This window comes from Papaver somniferum, chromosome 5 (assembly GCF_003573695.1).
Source record: "Papaver somniferum cultivar HN1 chromosome 5, ASM357369v1, whole genome shotgun sequence".
In the NCBI taxonomy this organism is placed as follows: Eukaryota; Viridiplantae; Streptophyta; class Magnoliopsida; order Ranunculales; family Papaveraceae; genus Papaver; species Papaver somniferum.
Window position 1 is genome coordinate 46,766,207 of NC_039362.1, and position 20,202 is coordinate 46,786,408.

A 20,202-nucleotide genomic window follows, 5' to 3' on the forward strand; every position below is an offset into this window, starting at 1 on the left:
ATCCAAGACATTTTTAGAATTTTATAATAATTCAAGACTAAAATAATTCAGTTAATCAAGATTTTAAGATTTTTTGGATCAAAATTTTGACGTTTTCTCGATGTTGTATAGTCCGTATGTACAAGAAAAATCACCTAATACGACCACACACCGAGCCCAGCTCATACACTGATTACTTGAAACCTTTTTATTACTACAAGGGACAACAAATTTTATTTTTATTTTCAGAAAAAAGGATTGGTTTGTTTAATTAATATAACTGGTTTCGGAGAAATACTGTCGGAGGGAAATTTAAAAATGTTTAGGAACCTGTTATAAGAATGTAGAAACCAATAATTTATGGCGGGCTTTGGAATTTTCAACGGTAGAGTTAGTTAAGGGGCAGACATGAGAGATATCATATTTTCAACGGGTGAAAAAGTTGAGGAGCAGGTATGTATAATTTTGATCACTTTAGGTAAAAGGCTAGTATTATTTCTTTAAAAAATTAGATGGGGTTGGATAAAAGTCGATCATATGGGAAAGTAGAAAATGATAGCTTCTTTTCTGGCAGATAGGAAATGACATTCACCTCAATAAATTTTTTTCCTGAAAAATCAAGTTAGCCCAGAAGTAAAATTAGTACCAGTGGTGTGGCACGCCCTTAACTATTTCAGATTGCTAAAAACAAACCGGATAATTTAAGTTACATTCATCTCAATGTGTTATCAATTCCGAAGAGATAGGGCATGTGCTTGCACTACATTAACAGAGAGCAAGTGGTGTGATACTAACGGTTATGTCGATATCACCCCCATAACAGATTCTAGAGGGCAAGAGTAGCGCGTTCAATACGTCCGAGTAACCTATAAACTAAACACAGCAGTGATACATTTTAAGAGAAGATATGCGTGATTGATTGAGTAGTCGTCTTACTACTCGTCTCTAATTGATTAATAGTTTATGCATGGGGTGTTTCTGGATTTATAGTAATTCTTTTGATAATATATTGTAACTTGTTGAGTTGAATAATTCATTAAAAATAGGAAGAAAAAAAATAAATTAATGCGATGGCTTAGACTATTGACAAACATTATTGACTTATTTCTGTTTTTGCATCTAATCAGTGTTAACAATCTTGTATAGGGGTGCACATACCCTACCCATATCCGCCAATCCTACCCTACCCGCCAGTGTTTTAATCGTATCATATCCTACCTACTATTTGGCGGGGAGGATAACGGGTAAAGATTTTCTTAACCGCTGTTAGATGGGTAGGGTGACGGGTAAAGCTCGAAATTATCCTACCCTACCCGCCTATTTATCTAACAGCCGTTAGTAGCCGATGATCTTTCTATTATTGATCATCTTTGCCGGTGGTTTTTTATTAATCAACTCAACCTAAAAACTAAATTCATTTTCGTTTCATCTCTTCATACTTCTCCTCTCTAACGAAGGGCCAGTACTGTTGCATCTCCGCCACCTCCACCTCCACCATCTTCTCAACTTGAGGTCAGAGAAAGTAAGAAGTGGAAGAGGACATCTTGGGTATGGGGCATTTTACGACGAGTTTTGATGAAGATGGTATTAAATGGGGGAAGTGTAACCATTGTGAAGACATGATGCTTTTGTTTGTTCATTTTTCCCTAATTAGATTGGCAGTACCATTGGGTACATATTTAGATAGGATGACTCTTATTTGCTGTGTTGTTGTAAGATTTCATTTTTGTTTTTTGGGTTGTGTACACAGTCAAGGTAGTAACTAGTAACCAGAAAATCCAGAATATAGAAAATTAAAAAAGAAAAAAAAAAACGGTTATACCCGCCACCCTATCCTACCCGACCCGCCAATTAATGGGTCGGGTAGGACCTTACACGTTTAGTGGCGGGTAGGATGGCGGATAAAAAATTTCTTACCCGCCAGTCAGCGGGTAGGGTGGATAGGCCATATCCTGCCCACCTACCCGTTGTGCAGCCCTAATCTTGTATATCCAAGTAGAGAGTGTTGCGTAGAGAAGAAGTATTCAGGAGCATCGGCTCGAGAACAAACATCTTGGTTTCTCGAACGATTCTCTCTAGCTTCTCTTCTTGTCTAGCTAGGCAAGGCAGCTTCCATTTCCTTCCTTGTTTTCCATATACATTTGGTTGTGTAGCTAGCCTCTAGCTTCAGTTTTCTTGTTTACTGCAAGATATCTTTGCCTTTGATTACTACAAGAAAATTCTAATGAAGACGGTTGGGATATCGGAAAAGTTATGTCAGTTGATAGGAATATCTCCACCGCATCATAGAGTTAGTAGAAAATATGGATCAAATACAATACTATCTGGTTCAAGGAGAAAAGGATCATCGGTTCTTTTCGGTTTTGGTTGCGTTCTTGGAGTTTCAATCCTTATAATTACAACTATCATCCTCATGTTCCCAATTCTTTCACCATCAATTATGAATCCCATGCTTCAGAATAATATTAACAAATTATATCAAAAAATTTCACTTTCTCATTTGTCTTATGATACCACTACCACCACCACTACTACTATTACAAGTACTAGCTTTTCTTCATCTTCTTTGGATTCTTCACAAGACTTATCGGAGGATAACTCTTTCGAAGCGAATCAAACGACAATTCCTTCTTCCTTACAGGAGTCATTGGATAACTCTACGCAGACGGATCAAACAATAATGCCTTCTTCATTCTCGGGCTCATTGGATAACTCTACCGGGACGGATCAAACGGTAATTTCTTCTGCCTCTTCGGAGTCATTGGAAAACTCTACTTCGGTTGTGGAGTCACTGGAGAACACTACCGCCACGGATCAAACTGTAATTCCTTCGGATTCTTCTTCAGAGTTAATGGAGAACTCTGCCGAAACAATTCAAACAGAAAGCAGTGGTACAATTGCTAACTACTCGAGTGCCCCTAAAGTTGAAGAATCGGCGGCTACAAAAGCAGAGGATCCAGTTGTCAGTCATTTCTCTAATAATAATGAAATTAAATTGTATGATGGTGAGAAGAAACAGGCAGAAGAAACTAGTGATACTTCTTCTTCTTCTTCTCAAGGCCATGAGTGCAATATTTTTGAAGGTGAATGGGTAAAGCCGGTGAAGAATCGAGAACCATTTTATCCTCCTGGTACTTGTCCTTATATCGAACAATCACCTTTCGATTGTTACAAGAATGGGAGACCAGAGGATGCATTTCTAAAATTGCAGTGGGAATGGCAATCTCACCCAACAAATGCAGGATGCAACACTAATTTCCCAAGGTATAATCTGTATTTCATTCAGCCTTTTCTTGATTTTAATTCTATTCATATAATAAGTGTTTTTAAGATTCAGACAGTTAAAAGGACTTTTAGCCATTATAACCAATCATATGCATTATGAGATCTCTACTCAAAAGTGGAAACACATCAACTTTTGGTTGGGTCTGACTCAAATTTGATACACTATTTCAGCTGACACATGCAGTAATTTTCAGTTGGTTCTGACTGACTTAACCGGCCCTATGTATAAACATGGTTCTTAATTTTTTACTGTCTGTATTTTTCATTTTTGCAGCATGCTTAATGCAACGGATTTCCTAGAGAGATTAAGAAACAAAAAAGTGGCGTTTGCGGGAGATTCTCTAAATAGGAATATGTTTGAATCTCTGATGTGCATCCTTTGGAATGCCGTCCCGGATAAAAGCCGAGTCCATTGGGTCTCTGGGTACGCAGATTACAAGATTAGAGGCGATAAATCGTTGAGATACGAGGTAAATTCTGTTTAGTTTCATTAATTAAAACCTCTAATATTTATATTTCAACCGTCTAAATACATTTCTTCTTGTTGTTGTTGTAATCAGGACTATAATTGTACCGTAGGATTTGTATGGTCTCCTTATCTAGTCAAAGAAACAAATCCGAGGAATCGAAGAAACGAGACGAATAAGAATGACCCAGAGAAAATGAGACTAGATATGATTGACGATCACGCAGCATCGTTCTACCGCGATGCCGATCTTGTGATTTTCGATTCATGGCACTGGTGGATTAATGATAAAACTAATAGCGGGTAAGTAAGTGTGACATGGCGAAAAACAAGGGTTGTCTGATATATTATTAATTATTATTGCAAGTTATGCATACATGACTTACATGGTGTTAAATGTGCAGCGTAAACTATTTTCAAGAAGGCGATTACTTGTACCCGAAACTAGATATGATTAAAGCATATAAGAAGGGTCTGACTACATGGAGGAAATGGATGGACAAGAACATTGATCATACCAGAACTCGAGTTGTTTTCAGAGGATATTCAGTTAACCATTTCCTGTAAGTTATCTTTCTGGATAATATTTTACTTTTCTTACTTTAATTTTTGGTACTGAATTCTTTTGTATACCATGCAGTGGAGGTAAATGGAACACCGGTGGGAAATGTAACAGAGAATTAGAACCAATCGCGAGTAACGAAACATATCGAGAGAAGAGTCCCCCAAAGGTGAAAATACTGGAAGACACAATTCGGAAAATGAAGACTCCTGTTATATATCTGAATGTCACAAAGCAAACGCACTATAGAACCGATGGACACCCTTCACTCTACCATAAAAATTTCAAGACGTACAAAGAGAGGCTTGCAGCTGTGCTGAATCACCAGGATTGTAGTCATTGGTGCTTACCAGGTATCCCAGATACATGGAATGAATTGCTGTATATTTCTCTCTTGAGGGACGGTAAAGGATCATTTGCCCGGTGATAGCATCTTCTGTAGAAAGTAGCGGTGGTTAAAATCCAATTCTTTTATCGTGCCAAAAGAAAGTGATGAAAAAGAAGCTTTCAGTACAGACCCACTATCTTGGATGCACACTCCGGAATATATTCCTTCACAGGTAAGCCCTTGAGCGACCCTTCCTTCTCAGTCCAGTTGAATCCTAATAATGGACATCAGAGAAAGTGTTGTGTTAGGTCTGTTTCTCTGACCGTACCCCAGTGCATAGGGCGTCACTTTTTAACTGCTCCCTGGGGTACGTACCATATGGGAAGTTATGTATGTGGGTGGGCAATTCTCATCTCAAAAGTATGTATGTATGTTCAAGAGGAAAGCGTTAAAAATGTGGCTATTATACGATGGGTTTAACAAAGTTCCCTCCCACTTGATTTTTTCTCAGGTCAACTTCTTTTGGTCTTCCAAAAAAAAAAAAACAGTAGTCTATTGAGTGGTACTAAGCCTAGTTAGCAATTCGGGATTCGGCAAACGTACGGAACGGCAAACGTACGAGTATTATACGGTTTTGTAAAATCCAGATTCGGTCCAAAATTCGGTCAACGGGACGTGATTCGTCAGTAATTCGGAACGGCATACGTACGTGTATAATTCGATTTATAAATGTGAGTTCGGCTCTGAAAATTCGGTATCTATATATAACAAATAATTTTTATTTATAAGGTCATAGACCAATTTTTATGCATATGTGTGAGTTATTTAAAGAAAAAATAAACTTAATATGATGATATTAATAATATATACAACATTAGTTATCCAAGAGGACGTCGTATGGTGGTTTAGATGCTTGGTTAGTGAGTTTGAGATCTCTCTCACCTTCACCTTCAAATCTCTTCAGTCGTTTTTGTTTCATAAAAATTTCAACACTTTTAATATTCGGTCGTGTATGCTCGGGAGGCAGTAAAGCCCAAAAAGTGGAGTCTTTAAAAAGTAAAAGCTAAAGAATTTATGGCGAATTAAGCGGACGTATCATTCGGGATACGTAAAATTCGTGAACGGTTCGCGAATAATCCGGGAATGCCACATAATACATGACTTGGGTTCGGAGTTGCAAACGTACGCGAATAAGACGGTAAAATTCGTGATACGCGAATCATTCGCGAACTTACTAACTAGGGTACTAAGACTTCCGTTAATATCGGAAGTCTTTGAGTTGACTGCTACAAAGACAAGATGCAGCTGACAATTTTATCTTGGTTGATAAAGAATTTCGTGCACATAAATTTTATTGCTTACTTACTGTCCTACAGTGATATCGGCAGTTAAGCTGTTGTTTGTTTGGACGGTGCACCGAGTAAATCCATATTCCTGTGAAGTACCTTGGCACCTCAAGAGAAATGATATATCGTGAAACCTGCCGGACCTTAATAGGAAAACACTAGTGGTTCACAACCACACACATAGACGGAAAATTAGTTAAAACTTGATTTGGGAATAAAGTTATAATAAAAGTACAATAAATGGAATTTACAAGCCTGATGAGTCATGTCATGTGCTTCAAGAATCGATGATCTGTATGTTGTGTACTTTCCCAGCTTATATACATTACTATTCCCTAATTGCATATGGGTGTTGGCTAACATTTGCCCATGTTTATAATTTAAAAGTGAAATCAAAACGCGGACAAATGAAGACAGAGCCACAGATCATCACCGCAGGATCTGTGGATCATGAATTTTATAATCCGGCCAGTGCACTCATCGGAAAACATATTTCACCGTTTATGACACTCATTCACTGAAATAGGATGCCCATCTGATAGGACGATCACGCCAAATGAATGTATAAAATTTCGGATTCTCAAATCAGAGTTGCGTTGTTTGTTTTTTCGTTTGCTTTCGACTCTTGTGGTCCGTGGTCCTTAGCCGGTAGACATTTCTTCTTCCGATTAGAAAAACAAAAGAGGTCTAGAAGCCCTGGTTAGTTGAGATACTCTCAACCCTATTTAAGATATTCTTTTTCATTACAAATATTGTATAAATTAATTAATCATTTACCTAATCTGATTGACAAAGTAAAAAAGCATTATTTATGACAAAATTTATGTCCGTTGTTTACCTAATTAATGTGTCATGTCGGAGTATTACTTAACTTAATGGAGTTAGTAAGGATATATTGTGTTGTATATATATACACCCAACATTGTGAAGTACAAGATTCTCTACTTAGTTTTGTATTATCATCTTCCTCAAAACTCTTTTTTTTCTTCCATTTCCGAGTTACATGTAAGAATGAACGCAAATGAAACAGATATTGTTAATCCGCACAAGAAAAATCCGATGAAAAAGCTTGGGAGTTGGGAGAAGTTATGTAACTTGGTAGGGATATCTCATCACCCTCCAAAGCCAAATGGCATTCTATTGGGTTTTGGTTCTATGATCGGAGCTTCAATCATCGTTTTTACAGTTTTTCTTTTCATGTTCCCATTTTTTTCACCGTCGTTTAAGAATCCCATACTTCAAGATAATCACCTCAAGGAGTTTTATTACAAATTACCGCAGTGGCCATTCTCTACTACTGGTACTACCACTACTACTACTGCTGCTTCTTCGGCTCCGGAGATTTTGAAAAACTTTACCCAAGACACTCAAAACGTTACTAATAATAGTACTACTCTTTTGATTTATTCTTCACCTTCCTTGGAACCATTTGTGAAAAACTCCACTGAAGAAGGGTTCAGCAACTCAACCAGCGTTGTTTCTGTTGATCTTCCTAAAGCTCAAGAGTTGGTGATGATAGAAGAGAATAAAACTCCAAGTGAGCACAATAGTAGTGCAGCTGCAGCAGCATATCATGAGAAAGAAGAGCAAGAAAATGCTCATGATGAATACTGTGATGCTAATGTATTTGATGGTGAATGGATAAAGATTGAAGACCGGAAACAGTATTATGAGGGTGGTTCTTGTCCGTATGTCGAACCATCACCTTACAATTGTTACATGAACGGGAGACCTGATAATCACTTCTTAAAATGGCATTGGCAGTCTCAGCAAACAAATGCAAGATGCAACAATCTTCCCAGGTATAAACTCTTAACTTATCTTTGTTTAAGATTGATTAAATGATTTTAATATTTCCTCTACGAACGAAAGAAAAACAAACTTGAAGTTGCTGAAAATTGCTAGCTAGACTGTGAAAATTGGGCGTGAAGCCAAGTGCTTTGGTACTTAGAAATTAGAATCTCATTATGAAACTATTACTTCTTGAAATGCTAATGCAAATCAAAATTCTCGTTATCACCACATTAGTTAAAATCCTAGCTAATACATACAAAAAAAAAATAATAAAAAAAAGTGCCCTTTTAGTTGCTACTTTCTTTATCATAGTTTAGTCATTGCTGCACGCATGTGCAGCTTAGTGTTATTAAGATTCGTGGAGACTGTCACACGGTAAAGATTTATTAATTTATTACAACGCGATAAAAATTGTACGATTATCAGTAGTAACTAATTGTCATGTGCATTTTGCAATATCGAGGAATGAAAGGAACCTGCCTTCCTCAATAGTCCTTTCCTAATTTTGCTCCTTGTTGTGTGACTGAGTCTTAATTGGGGGATTCAGACTCGGTCTATCCTACAGGTCATGTTATCACATACAAAATGTACTTCACAGCTAATGGTTAAGATCAGATAAGTTAGAGATATTTTTGTCCAAATCTTATGTCAGCCCTTGAATCACATTCCCGTAGTAGCAAAATTACAAATAAAGTTACAACGACACTCAGCTAAGTACGCTAAAACCTGCACTGTGTTCGTTTGTTTTTTACTCTGAATTCACTTCTGCGACTCGTTACTTTAAAGCGCATACATTTCGTTTTATTCATCTGATGATTGCATGGTCCGATGAGTCAGATATGTTTCCAACCCTCGAGTCAGACAATATATCTGATTCAGACACTAACCCGAGTCACCAAACGTGTCAAAAATTAATAACTGACTCGAGAAGAATCAGATACGAGTCAGTGAGTCCCTTACAGTCTCTTGGTTAAGGTGCCCCTCAACATGATTTGTTTTTTTTGTTTTTTTGTCTTTTCAAGATGCCCCTTAACATGAATGTAGCAGAGAGATGTGTAACGGAATGGGACTAAGCTCTTTCTTTTCTTTCTTCTGCAGCTTCCTTGATCCAACTGATTTTCTAGAGAGGTTGAGAGGAAAAAAGTTGGTATTTGCTGGGGATTCTCTTAACAGAAATATGTTTGAATCTCTAGTTTGTATCCTTTGGAGTGCAATTCCAGACAAGAGCAGAGTTTATAGGATCCCTGGAAATGTCGAATACAATCTAAGAGGAGACAATTCTTATCGATATGAGGTATGAGCTTTGCTTAATTTACTTAAGTTTGATGGGATTTGTTCATTTAAACAGACTCCATGTCTGTCAGAATTTGCAGTGTAAATTGTATCCCGCTGAACTTATTAAACATTTATCTCTTTTGCTGACGCTGCCTGTATTGCAATTGCATTGAAATTTAGGACTACAACTTCAGCATAGTATTTGCGTGGTCTCCATTTTTGGTTAATGAAACCAATCCGAAGAATCGTAGAGATCCTGGACGCAGTAAGTTAAAACCGGAGGTAGAGACTCTAAGACTGGATTTGATTGACGAGCTAGCATCATCGGTGTATCGAGATGCTGATGTTGTGGTTTTTGATTCGTGGCATTGGTGGAATATTGACAAAACTAATCACGGGTGAGTAACATGATGGAAAACTCAGATTCTTACTTATTCTTTTGATGCATGAATTCTTTTCATAATACGGATATGTGCTTCATTGAAATGGCAGGAAAAACTACTTCCAAGAAGGTAATTACTTGCACCCAAGACTGAAGATGGTTGAAGCATACAAGAAAGGTCTAGCTACTTGGAGTAAATGGATTGACAACAACATTGATTCGAACAAAACTCAAGTTGTTTTCAGAGGATATTCAACTCCACATTTCCAGTAAGTGATCACAAAGATTATATATGTTTGTAGCATGACCAGTTAACTGATTGTGCAACTAATTATACTGGTGTTTCTATGCAGTGGGGGTAAATGGAACACAGGTGGAAAATGCAACAGGGAAACAGAGCCGATCAAGAGCAGTGAACCATATATAGAGAGGAATCCTTCACAGGTGAAAGTACTAGAAGACACACTACGTAGAATGAAGACACCTGTGTTATATCTTAATATTAGCAAACTATCTTATTATCGAGCTGACGGACACCCTTCCTTATATTCAAAGAATTTAACTGTGCAAGAGAGAATTGCAGCTATGGATCATCAAGATTGTGTCCATTGGTGCCTGCCTGGCGTACCTGATACATGGAATGAGTTGTTGTATGCTTCTCTCCTGAAGAATCGTGAAGGATCTTTTGGACGACTGTAGTACGAAAAATTCTTAACTGAATGGAAATAGCAAGAAACATTACAGAAACCACTAGTTGTGCTGTAGTTATCCATGGCAAAAGGGATCGGGCGAGAGTTAATTTCTTGGTATGTTCATAGTAGTACTATATGATCCGACAGGCGTGCACTTTGGTATTCAGATTTCTGCAGCTTCTGCAAGAAGAATTAGCTGAATGTTAAAACTAAGACGGTATTTATAAGAACAAGTGTTTTGAAAGTGTAATGGATAGCAAACCATGCCCACTTGCTCGTCAGTAAGGATGTGAAGTCCATTCATCATTCAAACGTTCATCCCAGTGGACCTGCATTCAGCTGCAGAGTTTTCCAGTTCAAAGGTAAGGTGATTAACATAGAGATCTGTACGAGTATGCACCCTACCACAGACTCTTTTGAAAAGGAAGAGTCAGCATAGTTATTCTGTAGTCTATGCAGTGCAAAGTTTGAGAATAAGTTCATTTTGTGAAGTCCGGGCTGTCTATTTCAATTGGTTGATTCACTAAGTTACTAAAGCTTCTTCTAAGTAATCTAAGACTAAATGCGAAAGGGATCTTATTTACTGTATGTATTCTGAACTTCAAAATGGGTCTGAAATTAAGGTATTGGATTTAGAAAAAGAAATTCAGTGCAAATACGTTATTGGATTCTGTTCCAACGTTGATTGGTATATGTGTATTGTTATTTACCACAAATACCGGGCTTAACGTGTATATACAAAAATCGACGATAAGACCACCTAATAAAGACAACACTGCCAAGCAAATCCAGAATAATCAATCAATCAACCAATGTAAGAAGACATTTTTTTACTTTTTTGTTTTTGCTTTTGTTAATCTTCTCTTTACAGCAACTCTTTTTTGTTGTTGTTGATTTTCTTATACTGAACCCTGAACCAAGCAGCAGAAAGAATTTTGAGGATTTATTTTTCTTTGTTTTCAGGTTAGTAATTTACCGGAACGCAAATTCTATATTCTAACCAACCGTTGATTATGTGACTAAAACATGACAATGACTTGTTCATAAGAGTCATAAGACCAACCAATAAGAAAACAAATCCACGATAATCAGCGTAAGAAGAAAATCAATTATTGAAATATTGATTTTTGTTTTCTTCTTTTCTTTATGTTATCGAATTTTTTGTTAAATTTACTAGTATATTTTTTGAACGAAGCAACTTGGAAGACTACTAATTACTCATTTACCTGGCTATACTGAAAAATGTCATTGAGATCTGGTTCTTGATAATATCATTTCAATCTATAGAACGAACAACACTATTGATGTGAGACAGACTTGATTTTGTTTATCTGGATGAGAAATCTCAAGGTTTGGGACAAGTCATGTCACTTCTTAACGGTGCCGTCTCATCATCATTCAAAGAGATATGGTTCATCATCGATACTTCTTGGTTTCGGTTTCATCCTTGGAGCTTCCATCTTTCTTCTTACAGCTACCATCTTCGTATTTCCGTTAGTAATGGATTCAATGTTTTGGATACCAAACTGGCATACTTCAAGTAATACTAGTGATACAACTTCTTCTATATCTGCGGTTCCGACGGAGCTATTGGAAAACTCCACCGGAACTGTCCAAACAGAAACAAATCTCTTGGAGAGTAGTTTTACCAACTCAAGTGCTGATTTTCGAGAATTTATAGATAGAGACGACAATCTAATTGCAAACATTTCTCATCGGGAGTGTGATATTTTTGAAGGTGAATGGGTCAAGGTGAATGGTCGAAAACCTTACTATCCTCCTGGTTCTTGTCCTTACTTGAAAAAACAACCGTTTGCTTGTTACCAAAACGGAAGACCGGACGATCAGTTCCTTGGATGGCAATGGCAATGGCAATCTCAAGAAACCAATGCCGGATGTGATAATATACCCAACCCCGGGTAATGTCTCAACAACATATTCCCATTTTTTCTTTCTTTCTTTCGATTTCAGAGCTTGCAGTTGCTCGTGCTTTACTTATGACGGCAAAGTCCTTGTCTATTTGCAGCTTGTTTAATCCAATTGACTTTCTCAATAGACTGAGAGATAAAAAGTTGGTATTTGTTGGGGATTCCCTGAACAGAAATATGTTCATGTCAATGTTGTGCATGCTTTGGAATGCCATTCCAGATAAGAGCAGAATTGTTAAGCTGCATAGGGAGATTGAATTCAAGATACGAGGAGATTATTCTAGGCGATACAAGGTAATTCCCGTTGGATTAAACTTGAGTTCTCAACATGTGTGCTGACAAATTAGTTACGTTCCCATGTCCTTCATGGACTGGGAAAGCAGCAACACTTCCCTTTGTAGAATTTTCAACTTTCTCCAAAATCTCAATTGATGAATATGCATTTCCATGGGTGGCTTTGTGTTATATTAGGACTACAACTGTTCCGTAGTTTTTGTCTGGTCTCCTTATCTGGTTTATGAAGCTAATCCAAGGAGTCGCAGAAGCAAAAATATATTACATCTAGGACCTCATACACTAAGATTGGATCTGATTGACGAGCTCGCAGCATCCGTGTATCGTGATGCTGATATTGTAGTTTTTGATTCGTGGCATTGGTGGAATGTTGATAAGACGAATCATGGGTGAGTCTTATTTGCAGGTATTTTTTTTGTTACCGGTGAATATTGTGCCTCCCTAACTACTGGTTTTTACTTGCAGAGAAAACATATTTCAAGAAGGTGATTACTTACACCCAAAATTGGACACAAACGAGGCATATAAGAAAGCTCTTACTACTTGGAGGAAATGGATTGATAATAACGTCGATTCTACCAGAAGCCAAATTGTTTTCAGAGGATACTCCGTCTCCCATTACGTGTGCGTATCCACCATATATATTATTGAATCTCGTTCTCTTAATTCATCGTTTTTCTGAACCTACTCGGTCTATTGCACAGGGGCGGGAAATGGAACACTGGTGGAAAATGCGATAGAGAAACAGAACCGATCATGAGTAACAAAACATACATGGAGAGATCACCTTTACAGGTGAAAATACTAGAAGACGTACTACGGGAAATGAAGTCTCCTGTGTTATATCTGAATGTCAGTAAACTTACATACTACCGAGCGGATGCACACCCTTCAGTGTATGCAAAAAACTACACTGTTCAAGAGAGAACTGTAGCATTGGATCATCAAGATTGTAGTCATTGGTGTTTACCAGGTGTACCTGATACATGGAATGAGTTGTTGTATGTTTCTCTACTGAAGGCTGGTAAAGGATCTTTTGGCCGCCAATAAAACAAGAAAGCGGCGGCATCTGAGCCAGAAACAACATTTTTGGATATCAGTAGGAACTAGCTTTCCTTGTATAGTCCCATGACATCCATTGGTCACTTCTATGTATTGGGGGTTGGATTTGTTGGGAGTAAAGTTGGATTTGTTAGATATAGCATTACTGCTTTGTTCATTTCAGTTTCACATTTCTGGTTAGAGTAATTCTGGGCAGACCGCCACTTAAACCACCCCAAAACCGTCATGTGAGTGGAGAGGGTGGGATCCGCCCTCGGAAAATTAGCAGAGGGGTCTATTGAAGGATGAGCGGGGTCCACCAGCTGAGTCTGTGCGGTTTTGGGGGAGTTTAGAGGGATAGTCTGTTTAGAAAATTTGTTTTGGTAATCATATTTTTGTTGAGGGAGGATCCATTTACACTATTATTTTCACAATTTGTTTTGGTTAACAAATTTTCAACTGTTAAAATTAAGATTACTAAATGGTGAGCTTGATATTTTTGAATGTGTTCAATTTTTATGGACATGTAGAGCTCTGTATGATGAGCATATCTTCAAAATATTAGTTCAACATACACTACCGTCTAGTTTTTGTTAAGAAAAATATCACTCAAAGTGTGAGATAGTGTGAATGAATCCTCACTCATTCTTGTAATCTCAACCGATTTTTCTTTTCCTTTCAAAAACATGAATAAAGTTGGATTGCATTTCAAAATATAGGCATTTTGAAGTAATTTCAAAAGCTCTATATCTAACCTTTTCTTTTTTTTTTCGTAATGACTGATACGTCCTTGATTAAATAATGTTGATTAATTTTTATGATTAAATTGGTTATGATAAGTTTAGAGAATTAGGAATTAGTTAGTTAAGGTTAAAATATACCACATATGGATAGGCCCGATTTCAATTTTCCTGTCGATTGAAAAGTTGTCCCGAAACTAATTCTACCTAGTAATAATTGACAAGGTCAAAATATTTTTGTCCTGCCTGTTTCTCTTAGTCGGACGGAAAATAGACGGAAAATGGGTCATTTGTCCAAATATTTTTATAACATGGTTCAAATGGACGAGTACAAATTATTACGGGTGAAATGGAAACCAAAAAAGTAGCAAGGATGAAACTGGATTCATTCTGACTTAAATTTAAAAAATAGCAAGGATGAAACTGGATGCATCCTGATGTAAATTAAAAATAAGAAAAAGTATTTGAAAATGGGTAGGATGAAACTGTTTACATCCTGGCTATTTTTACATTTTTTTCCATTTAAACTGTATCAAAATCTAGATGTCTTTTTCACCCAGAAATTGTTGATTTTGGTCTTTTTAACCAATTTTGTTTAAAATAAACAACACAATTCGATTGTTCGTTAAGAATGACAAGAAAATGATAGGTGACATAACGAAGAAAATCGGTTGATTTTGGGATAATCAAACCAGTACAATTAACAGTTAAATGAAAAAAACCTTCCGGTTTACACTGTAGTCGATAACCAATAATATAATTACCTGACGATTTTTGTAAGTCTTTGAGACATAACTTGTTTCTAGTTCAAAAATATGGAGACTATACTATAATCGGCAAGCAACTATATAATTACATGTCAATTAGAAAGTGTAACTAGAAACAATTTATTTCTATTTTTTTAATGCTTCATTGAGTTATTCTTCAATTTCTTCATAATTGGCAAGTGTTGATGGGTGAAAACGACTTGCTGGTTTTTTAGGAAAGTGGAGATTCGAGCGTGCGGGCGAAGTCTCCTCGACCGAGCAAATTGCTTAAACCTTTTGCAAACAGATGCACTGCAAGGGAGTGCTTTAAGTTCGAGATATCAATCTGTAAGAATCCGGCCTAAACCAAGACAATGGTCGTTCCAGAGTCAATTCGGTCACAAAGGGGGGTGAGGGTCTATCTGTAGAAGGGAAGCTGAGAAGTGTGTGAGATCAATGATGATCGAGGATTGTGGATGTGTTTGGAGATTTTTTTCAAGTAAACTGTTGAGTTCGAGTAAGTTCTGATTGATTGATTGAATTCTACTTTTTTGAGAGTTCTTGTTCAGATGAGAATTCTTGGTCCCTTCAATCGTGGATTCAAGAACTTATTTATATTGCAAGAACAATAGACACGTTGATCCCAGTAAGTGTGACGGTTGCTAGAGTGAAAGAGTGGGAAAGTGGGAAATCGTGGTTAAACCAGTTCCACATCGTGTAGAGACTTGGTTGATTGTCCGTCCACTACTTTGCTAACTCCCTTAACTGCTTGCACGACTTACTCACATTTCTCATCATGGATGTACACACGTGTCGTAGGCCGCCATACCAAAACCTTAGTGAATATCCCCCCATGTGACATGATCGATGTATCATGAATGTGGAGTCTGTAAGGCAGACATGTATTTAATTGGTCAATTGTTTACCAGTTAAGGCAATAATAATGTTTTGATAACTTGAATCGATGAGCGTCCAATGATATTGCTCGATCATGGAATTGTTGATATGAAATGTTGTTGAGCACTCGTCCGCGTCATGAGTTGTCGAAGAAAAAATATTATAATGGTCGACTGACGAACCAAATATTGGTTGATGAACCAAATAGCTGGATCAGTGGAATTCTTGAATGTTGATAGTTGAATCAACATGAGGAATATTGCTCGGGGTCGAGAATATTGATAGTTGAATCAATATTGCTAGGAGTGAGTACTGAACCCAGTTGATCGTGTATTTTGCTAACTTAAGCAATTTAATGTTGATAGATGAGCAAAGCAAATATTGATAGTTTAAACAAATATTGCTCGTTTGAGAAAATATTGCTCAATTAATGAATTATTGGTAGTGTGACCAAATAAAAAATTAATTAAAAAAATTAATTAAATAAAAAATTAATTAAAAAAAATATTGCTCAACATAAAATTATTGGTGTTTGAACCTGTTTAGAATTATGCTTTGCGGAGCATTTGGTTTGAAACCCTAATTTTGATTGATTGTTGATCGATGGATGATTTACTGAAAATCAACCATGAGTGAGATATGGACTGGCTAGATTAGATGGTGGGACGACCATGTAGATCCAGGTGCTCGAATGAGCATGCACCAAAGTCCTTTGTAGACCAGTTGGTGAAAGGATGATTAAATGCTCGTTCAATCATTATTAAAATATAGCTCGTCTAAGCATTAGGTGGTAAAACCTAATCATGGAGAGAAGAGGGACCGAACAAGGGGTATGGAACCGACCCTTGGTGGTCGTGGGACCAGTTGGTGGTCGATCGATCAAAAATTGTTTGGAAAGAGTTTGAACCCAATATGAACAATAGAAGATTAATTAGGTCAAAACTCATCAAATGTGTGGGACTGGCTTTTGTAAGCCAAAGGGGCGACCCTTCCTGACCAAGGTGGCATGCCCGTGTCACCATGTTGCTCATGGCTCAATTCTGAGAATTTTGATATTTGTTGGTGTGCGATCGAGCAATATTTTGGATTTTCCGAAGAGTTTGATCTTGACTGAAACTCTTAATTTTGCTTGAATGAGAAAGTAGGAATTTGCTCGTGCGACCAATATTTTAAGAATATTAAAATAATTATATTTCAATATTTTCCCTGAGAAGCTCAGATGGTCATGTGACCATTTGAATTTTTGGCTTTTTTGGAAGTTTGGGCAATATTGGAGAAATATGGAAATATTAGGTTTTTCGCTCAAACAAGAGAATTTCATAAAATGAGAGAAGAGATAATAATAAAATAAGGAATTAGGGAGGCATGGGACCGGCCACGTCCAAGGCATGGCCGACCAGCCATCCAGTGGGCCTGGTCTCACGACGCTCTTCCCTATTTTATATTATTATTTTTCCTCCTTGTGTGAAGAAATATGGAGAAACTAAGAGTTTTGCTCAAACGAGAAAGTTTGCTCAAACAAGGGAGTTTTTATGAGATGAGGAAAATAATAAAATAAGATGAAAAATAAAAGGGAGAGGCGTGGGACCGGCCACGATGGCATGACTGGCCGGCCGGTGGGACCGCTCCTGTGTGCGCCTCTCTTTTATTTTTGTTATTTTCCTTTCCTATTTTGCATAGGTTTCCTCGTTCGTCCATATTTCTGAATGCTCGTTTATGCATTTGGGTGCTCGTTCGTGCATTATTGTTAAGTTTCACTCGCACCATTTTCTCGGGGCTTACTCGGTAGTGGCCCAAATGCCCGAAAAGTGAATATCTATTACTAATCCATGGAATTCAGCTGAGGAAAAACATGGAACAAAGTAATTAATGAGATAAAATAGATTATTTTCTAGGAATTCAATTGATGAATGTTTCGATAGAATTAATTTATGAATGACTCTATATTAGAATTCAATATGTCTAGGAGTGTTATGTTTATTCGAGAATCGAGGTATGAGATGGTAGAGACATCATACTCGTTCTGAATACTAATTATGTATATTCAGGGAACACTCATACATCCTGAAGATATTCAACGCTCTATACTAGCATGCAATATGTCTAGGAGCCGTCCAATCACTATCGATTCTATACAGATTTGTTGATGAAATATGCGAAGTATTGAAAGCTCAGTTGAGAGGCTTTAAGAATCACACATTCGTGCATGCTCTGAGAGGTTTTACACTCAGTCAGAGATTGTGAAATGAGATTTTACGAATCCTAAAATATGAATTTCACATAGTGTCTGAAATATGCAAAGTCATCCTTTGTCGAAAATCCACCACCAACAGCAAGGAGTGGTTATGTTTTAGAGTTTTGGTTTGACTGTTATGGATAAGGGTAAGAATGTAATTTCGAAGGTGAAAGGGTAAGAGGACATTTAACATTTTTAAGACGCCCTATATCTAACTACCCTGGATGAAAATAAAATAGCAACCCTAATTTTGTTAACGTTGCCCTCATATTTGCCAGGTTAATCAATCAGAACCTCAATGAATTTATTATTGAGTGAAAGAGAAATGGTAAAATCATCTTTCCCCCCAATACTATAAGGTACGGTTGTAAGTATAACTGGTGGCTTCATTTATAAGTTGTTGCTGAGATGTATTCTCATTACGTACATTTGACACTCATATATCTTGTGTATTTCAGAATATATGAAGGAAAAATCCATCACTCATCATCATGGTCATATTAATTGTTTTGTTTCTGATGAAGATATTATGTTCTGCATCCTTTATGGACTTCCTGTAAAGTTTAATTTTTTCAATAAATTTGGTAACCCCCAAGATATTTAATTTGAAGAATTTAGATAGGATTTCGAACGTCAAGCTCCTGATCAATATTCGAGTAGTTTTCTTTTATGCCGGTGTTCGAGGTGGTCGATTGATCAGTTCCTACTTTTTTCAACCAACAATGCGTTGAAATTATTACATTAAATATCAGAACTCAAAATCTTGATCAACACTCTTCATAGTGTTGTGAAATACTCTTTTTCTGTCTGGAACAGTTCTATGCTTTCCTTGAAGAAATCATTGATCGAAGTATAATTCCTCAATTTTGATAAGATTAAGTCCTCCAGCGTTCAATCTTTTCAAGAGAATTTCTTGTTTCTTGACAATTTTGCATAGTTTTTCATAACAAGGACATATGGAAACTGAGTTTCTCTTGACCTAGATCTCGAAACATATTTTGGAGATGTTGTTATGTCAAGTTTTTGTTTTTTGGAAGCATTATTAGATTATCCCTACTTTGAGTAAACATTGTAATTATCCTTACAGGATAATAATCGATAATTGAAACAAGTTTGAGATTTTCTTCCTTCAAATTTTTTATTTTTTCAGAAGCAGACTCATTCTTAAATTTATATGAGATCTTAAGCATCATATTTATCAGTTACAATTTTTTATTCAGAAGTTGACACTTCTTTTCCCGATAAATACTTGTGCTTCAATATATCGAACCTTCAAAAAAAATTATTCTTGAGAGAGAAAATAGTCATCTTTCGAGGATGCTAGTTCCAGAAGAAGTTGATCATATTCCACTGCTTTGAATCTAAGCAGTTCAGTAGTTTTTATTCTTTTTTATAACAAGATTGAGTTCTTTGGCACAAGAGAAAAACTGCTCACTTAATTCTTTCATGATATTTTTATATATATTCGTATGATCAGCAAGACCCTTATCATCCAATGAAGGATTCTTTTTTTGTTTCAGCATCTGAGTCTTCAAACACGAATAGATGACTTAACTTAAACTCATCATGAGAACTCTCAGAAATAGTTTCAAAAGAAAAGTCTTGGTCTAAACTTGATGAGGAAGTATCTTTCAAACATTTGGAGAAATAGAAGCCATAAAGTGATTCACCAAATTCTTGGGATACGTTAATTGAGCCTTTTCTCGTTTTTCCCTTAACCTTTTGCTAACTCATGTATTAAAGGTTGGATAGAACCAAACACGTAATGTTATATATTTTTGTGATTTTCGGCTCCAATTCCAATTGAAATGGCAAGTGTACCAAGTACACTACAATATTTCTGATATCAACCTATGCAGATATGTAAGGACCCTCAAGCTCGTCAACACTATTAGACTAGTCAAGAGATGAATTAACCACTAATGACTCGATTAGTTTAACACGAACATTAATTAATAGGAATTAATCTAAAAATTATCTAGATACGAAACTAGTATCGTTAGATACATCTCGAAAAGTTACGCAGAATGGACTACTCGAACGTGTCAATCGGATACCGAATGAATAAGTTATCATCAAATTAGTGAGAGGGGCAAAATGGTATTTTTCCCATTAAACCGGATGGGGCTTCCCATATCTATTTCAGCGGGTGGTCCATAGTTTTTTCCCTTGGTCTTATGGGGACTGAATCGAGAAGATATACTCGAACCT

General features: G+C 36.7%; 3 protein-coding genes across 4 annotated transcripts; all 3 read left to right on the forward strand.

Moving 5' to 3' along the window:
• Window positions 1–2,002: 2,002 nt before the first annotated feature.
• Window positions 2,003–5,188, forward strand: LOC113281521 (protein trichome birefringence-like 2). Of its 2 annotated transcripts, XR_003326211.1 has the most exons (6): window positions 2,003–3,243; window positions 3,539–3,734; window positions 3,825–4,033; window positions 4,135–4,293; window positions 4,371–4,852; window positions 5,132–5,188. XR_003326211.1 is itself a non-coding variant. In XM_026530296.1 (5 exons), exons 1-5 carry the CDS (start codon window positions 2,204–2,206, stop codon window positions 4,717–4,719), a joined length of 1,953 nt encoding a protein of 650 aa, XP_026386081.1. In that variant the 5' UTR covers window positions 2,003–2,203; the 3' UTR covers window positions 4,720–5,113. The 2 variants fall into 2 exon arrangements, 1 of the variants encoding a protein (XP_026386081.1); XM_026530296.1 differs by lacking the exon at window positions 5,132–5,188 and having other exon boundaries at window positions 4,371–5,113.
• A 1,695-nt stretch (window positions 5,189–6,883) lies between these two features.
• LOC113281522 (protein trichome birefringence-like 2) lies at window positions 6,884–10,754 on the forward strand. The gene is made up of 5 exons (XM_026530297.1): window positions 6,884–7,768; window positions 8,859–9,054; window positions 9,216–9,433; window positions 9,528–9,686; window positions 9,771–10,754. The coding sequence occupies exons 1-5, from the start codon at window positions 6,978–6,980 to the stop codon at window positions 10,114–10,116; spliced, it is 1,710 nt and encodes a 569-aa protein (XP_026386082.1). The 5' UTR covers window positions 6,884–6,977; the 3' UTR covers window positions 10,117–10,754.
• A 459-nt stretch (window positions 10,755–11,213) lies between these two features.
• Window positions 11,214–13,535, forward strand: LOC113281523 (protein trichome birefringence-like 2). The gene is made up of 5 exons (XM_026530298.1): window positions 11,214–12,028; window positions 12,136–12,331; window positions 12,509–12,720; window positions 12,797–12,955; window positions 13,036–13,535. Exons 1-5 carry the CDS (start codon window positions 11,445–11,447, stop codon window positions 13,379–13,381), a joined length of 1,497 nt encoding a protein of 498 aa, XP_026386083.1. The 5' UTR covers window positions 11,214–11,444; the 3' UTR covers window positions 13,382–13,535.
• Window positions 13,536–20,202: the final 6,667 nt, after the last annotated feature.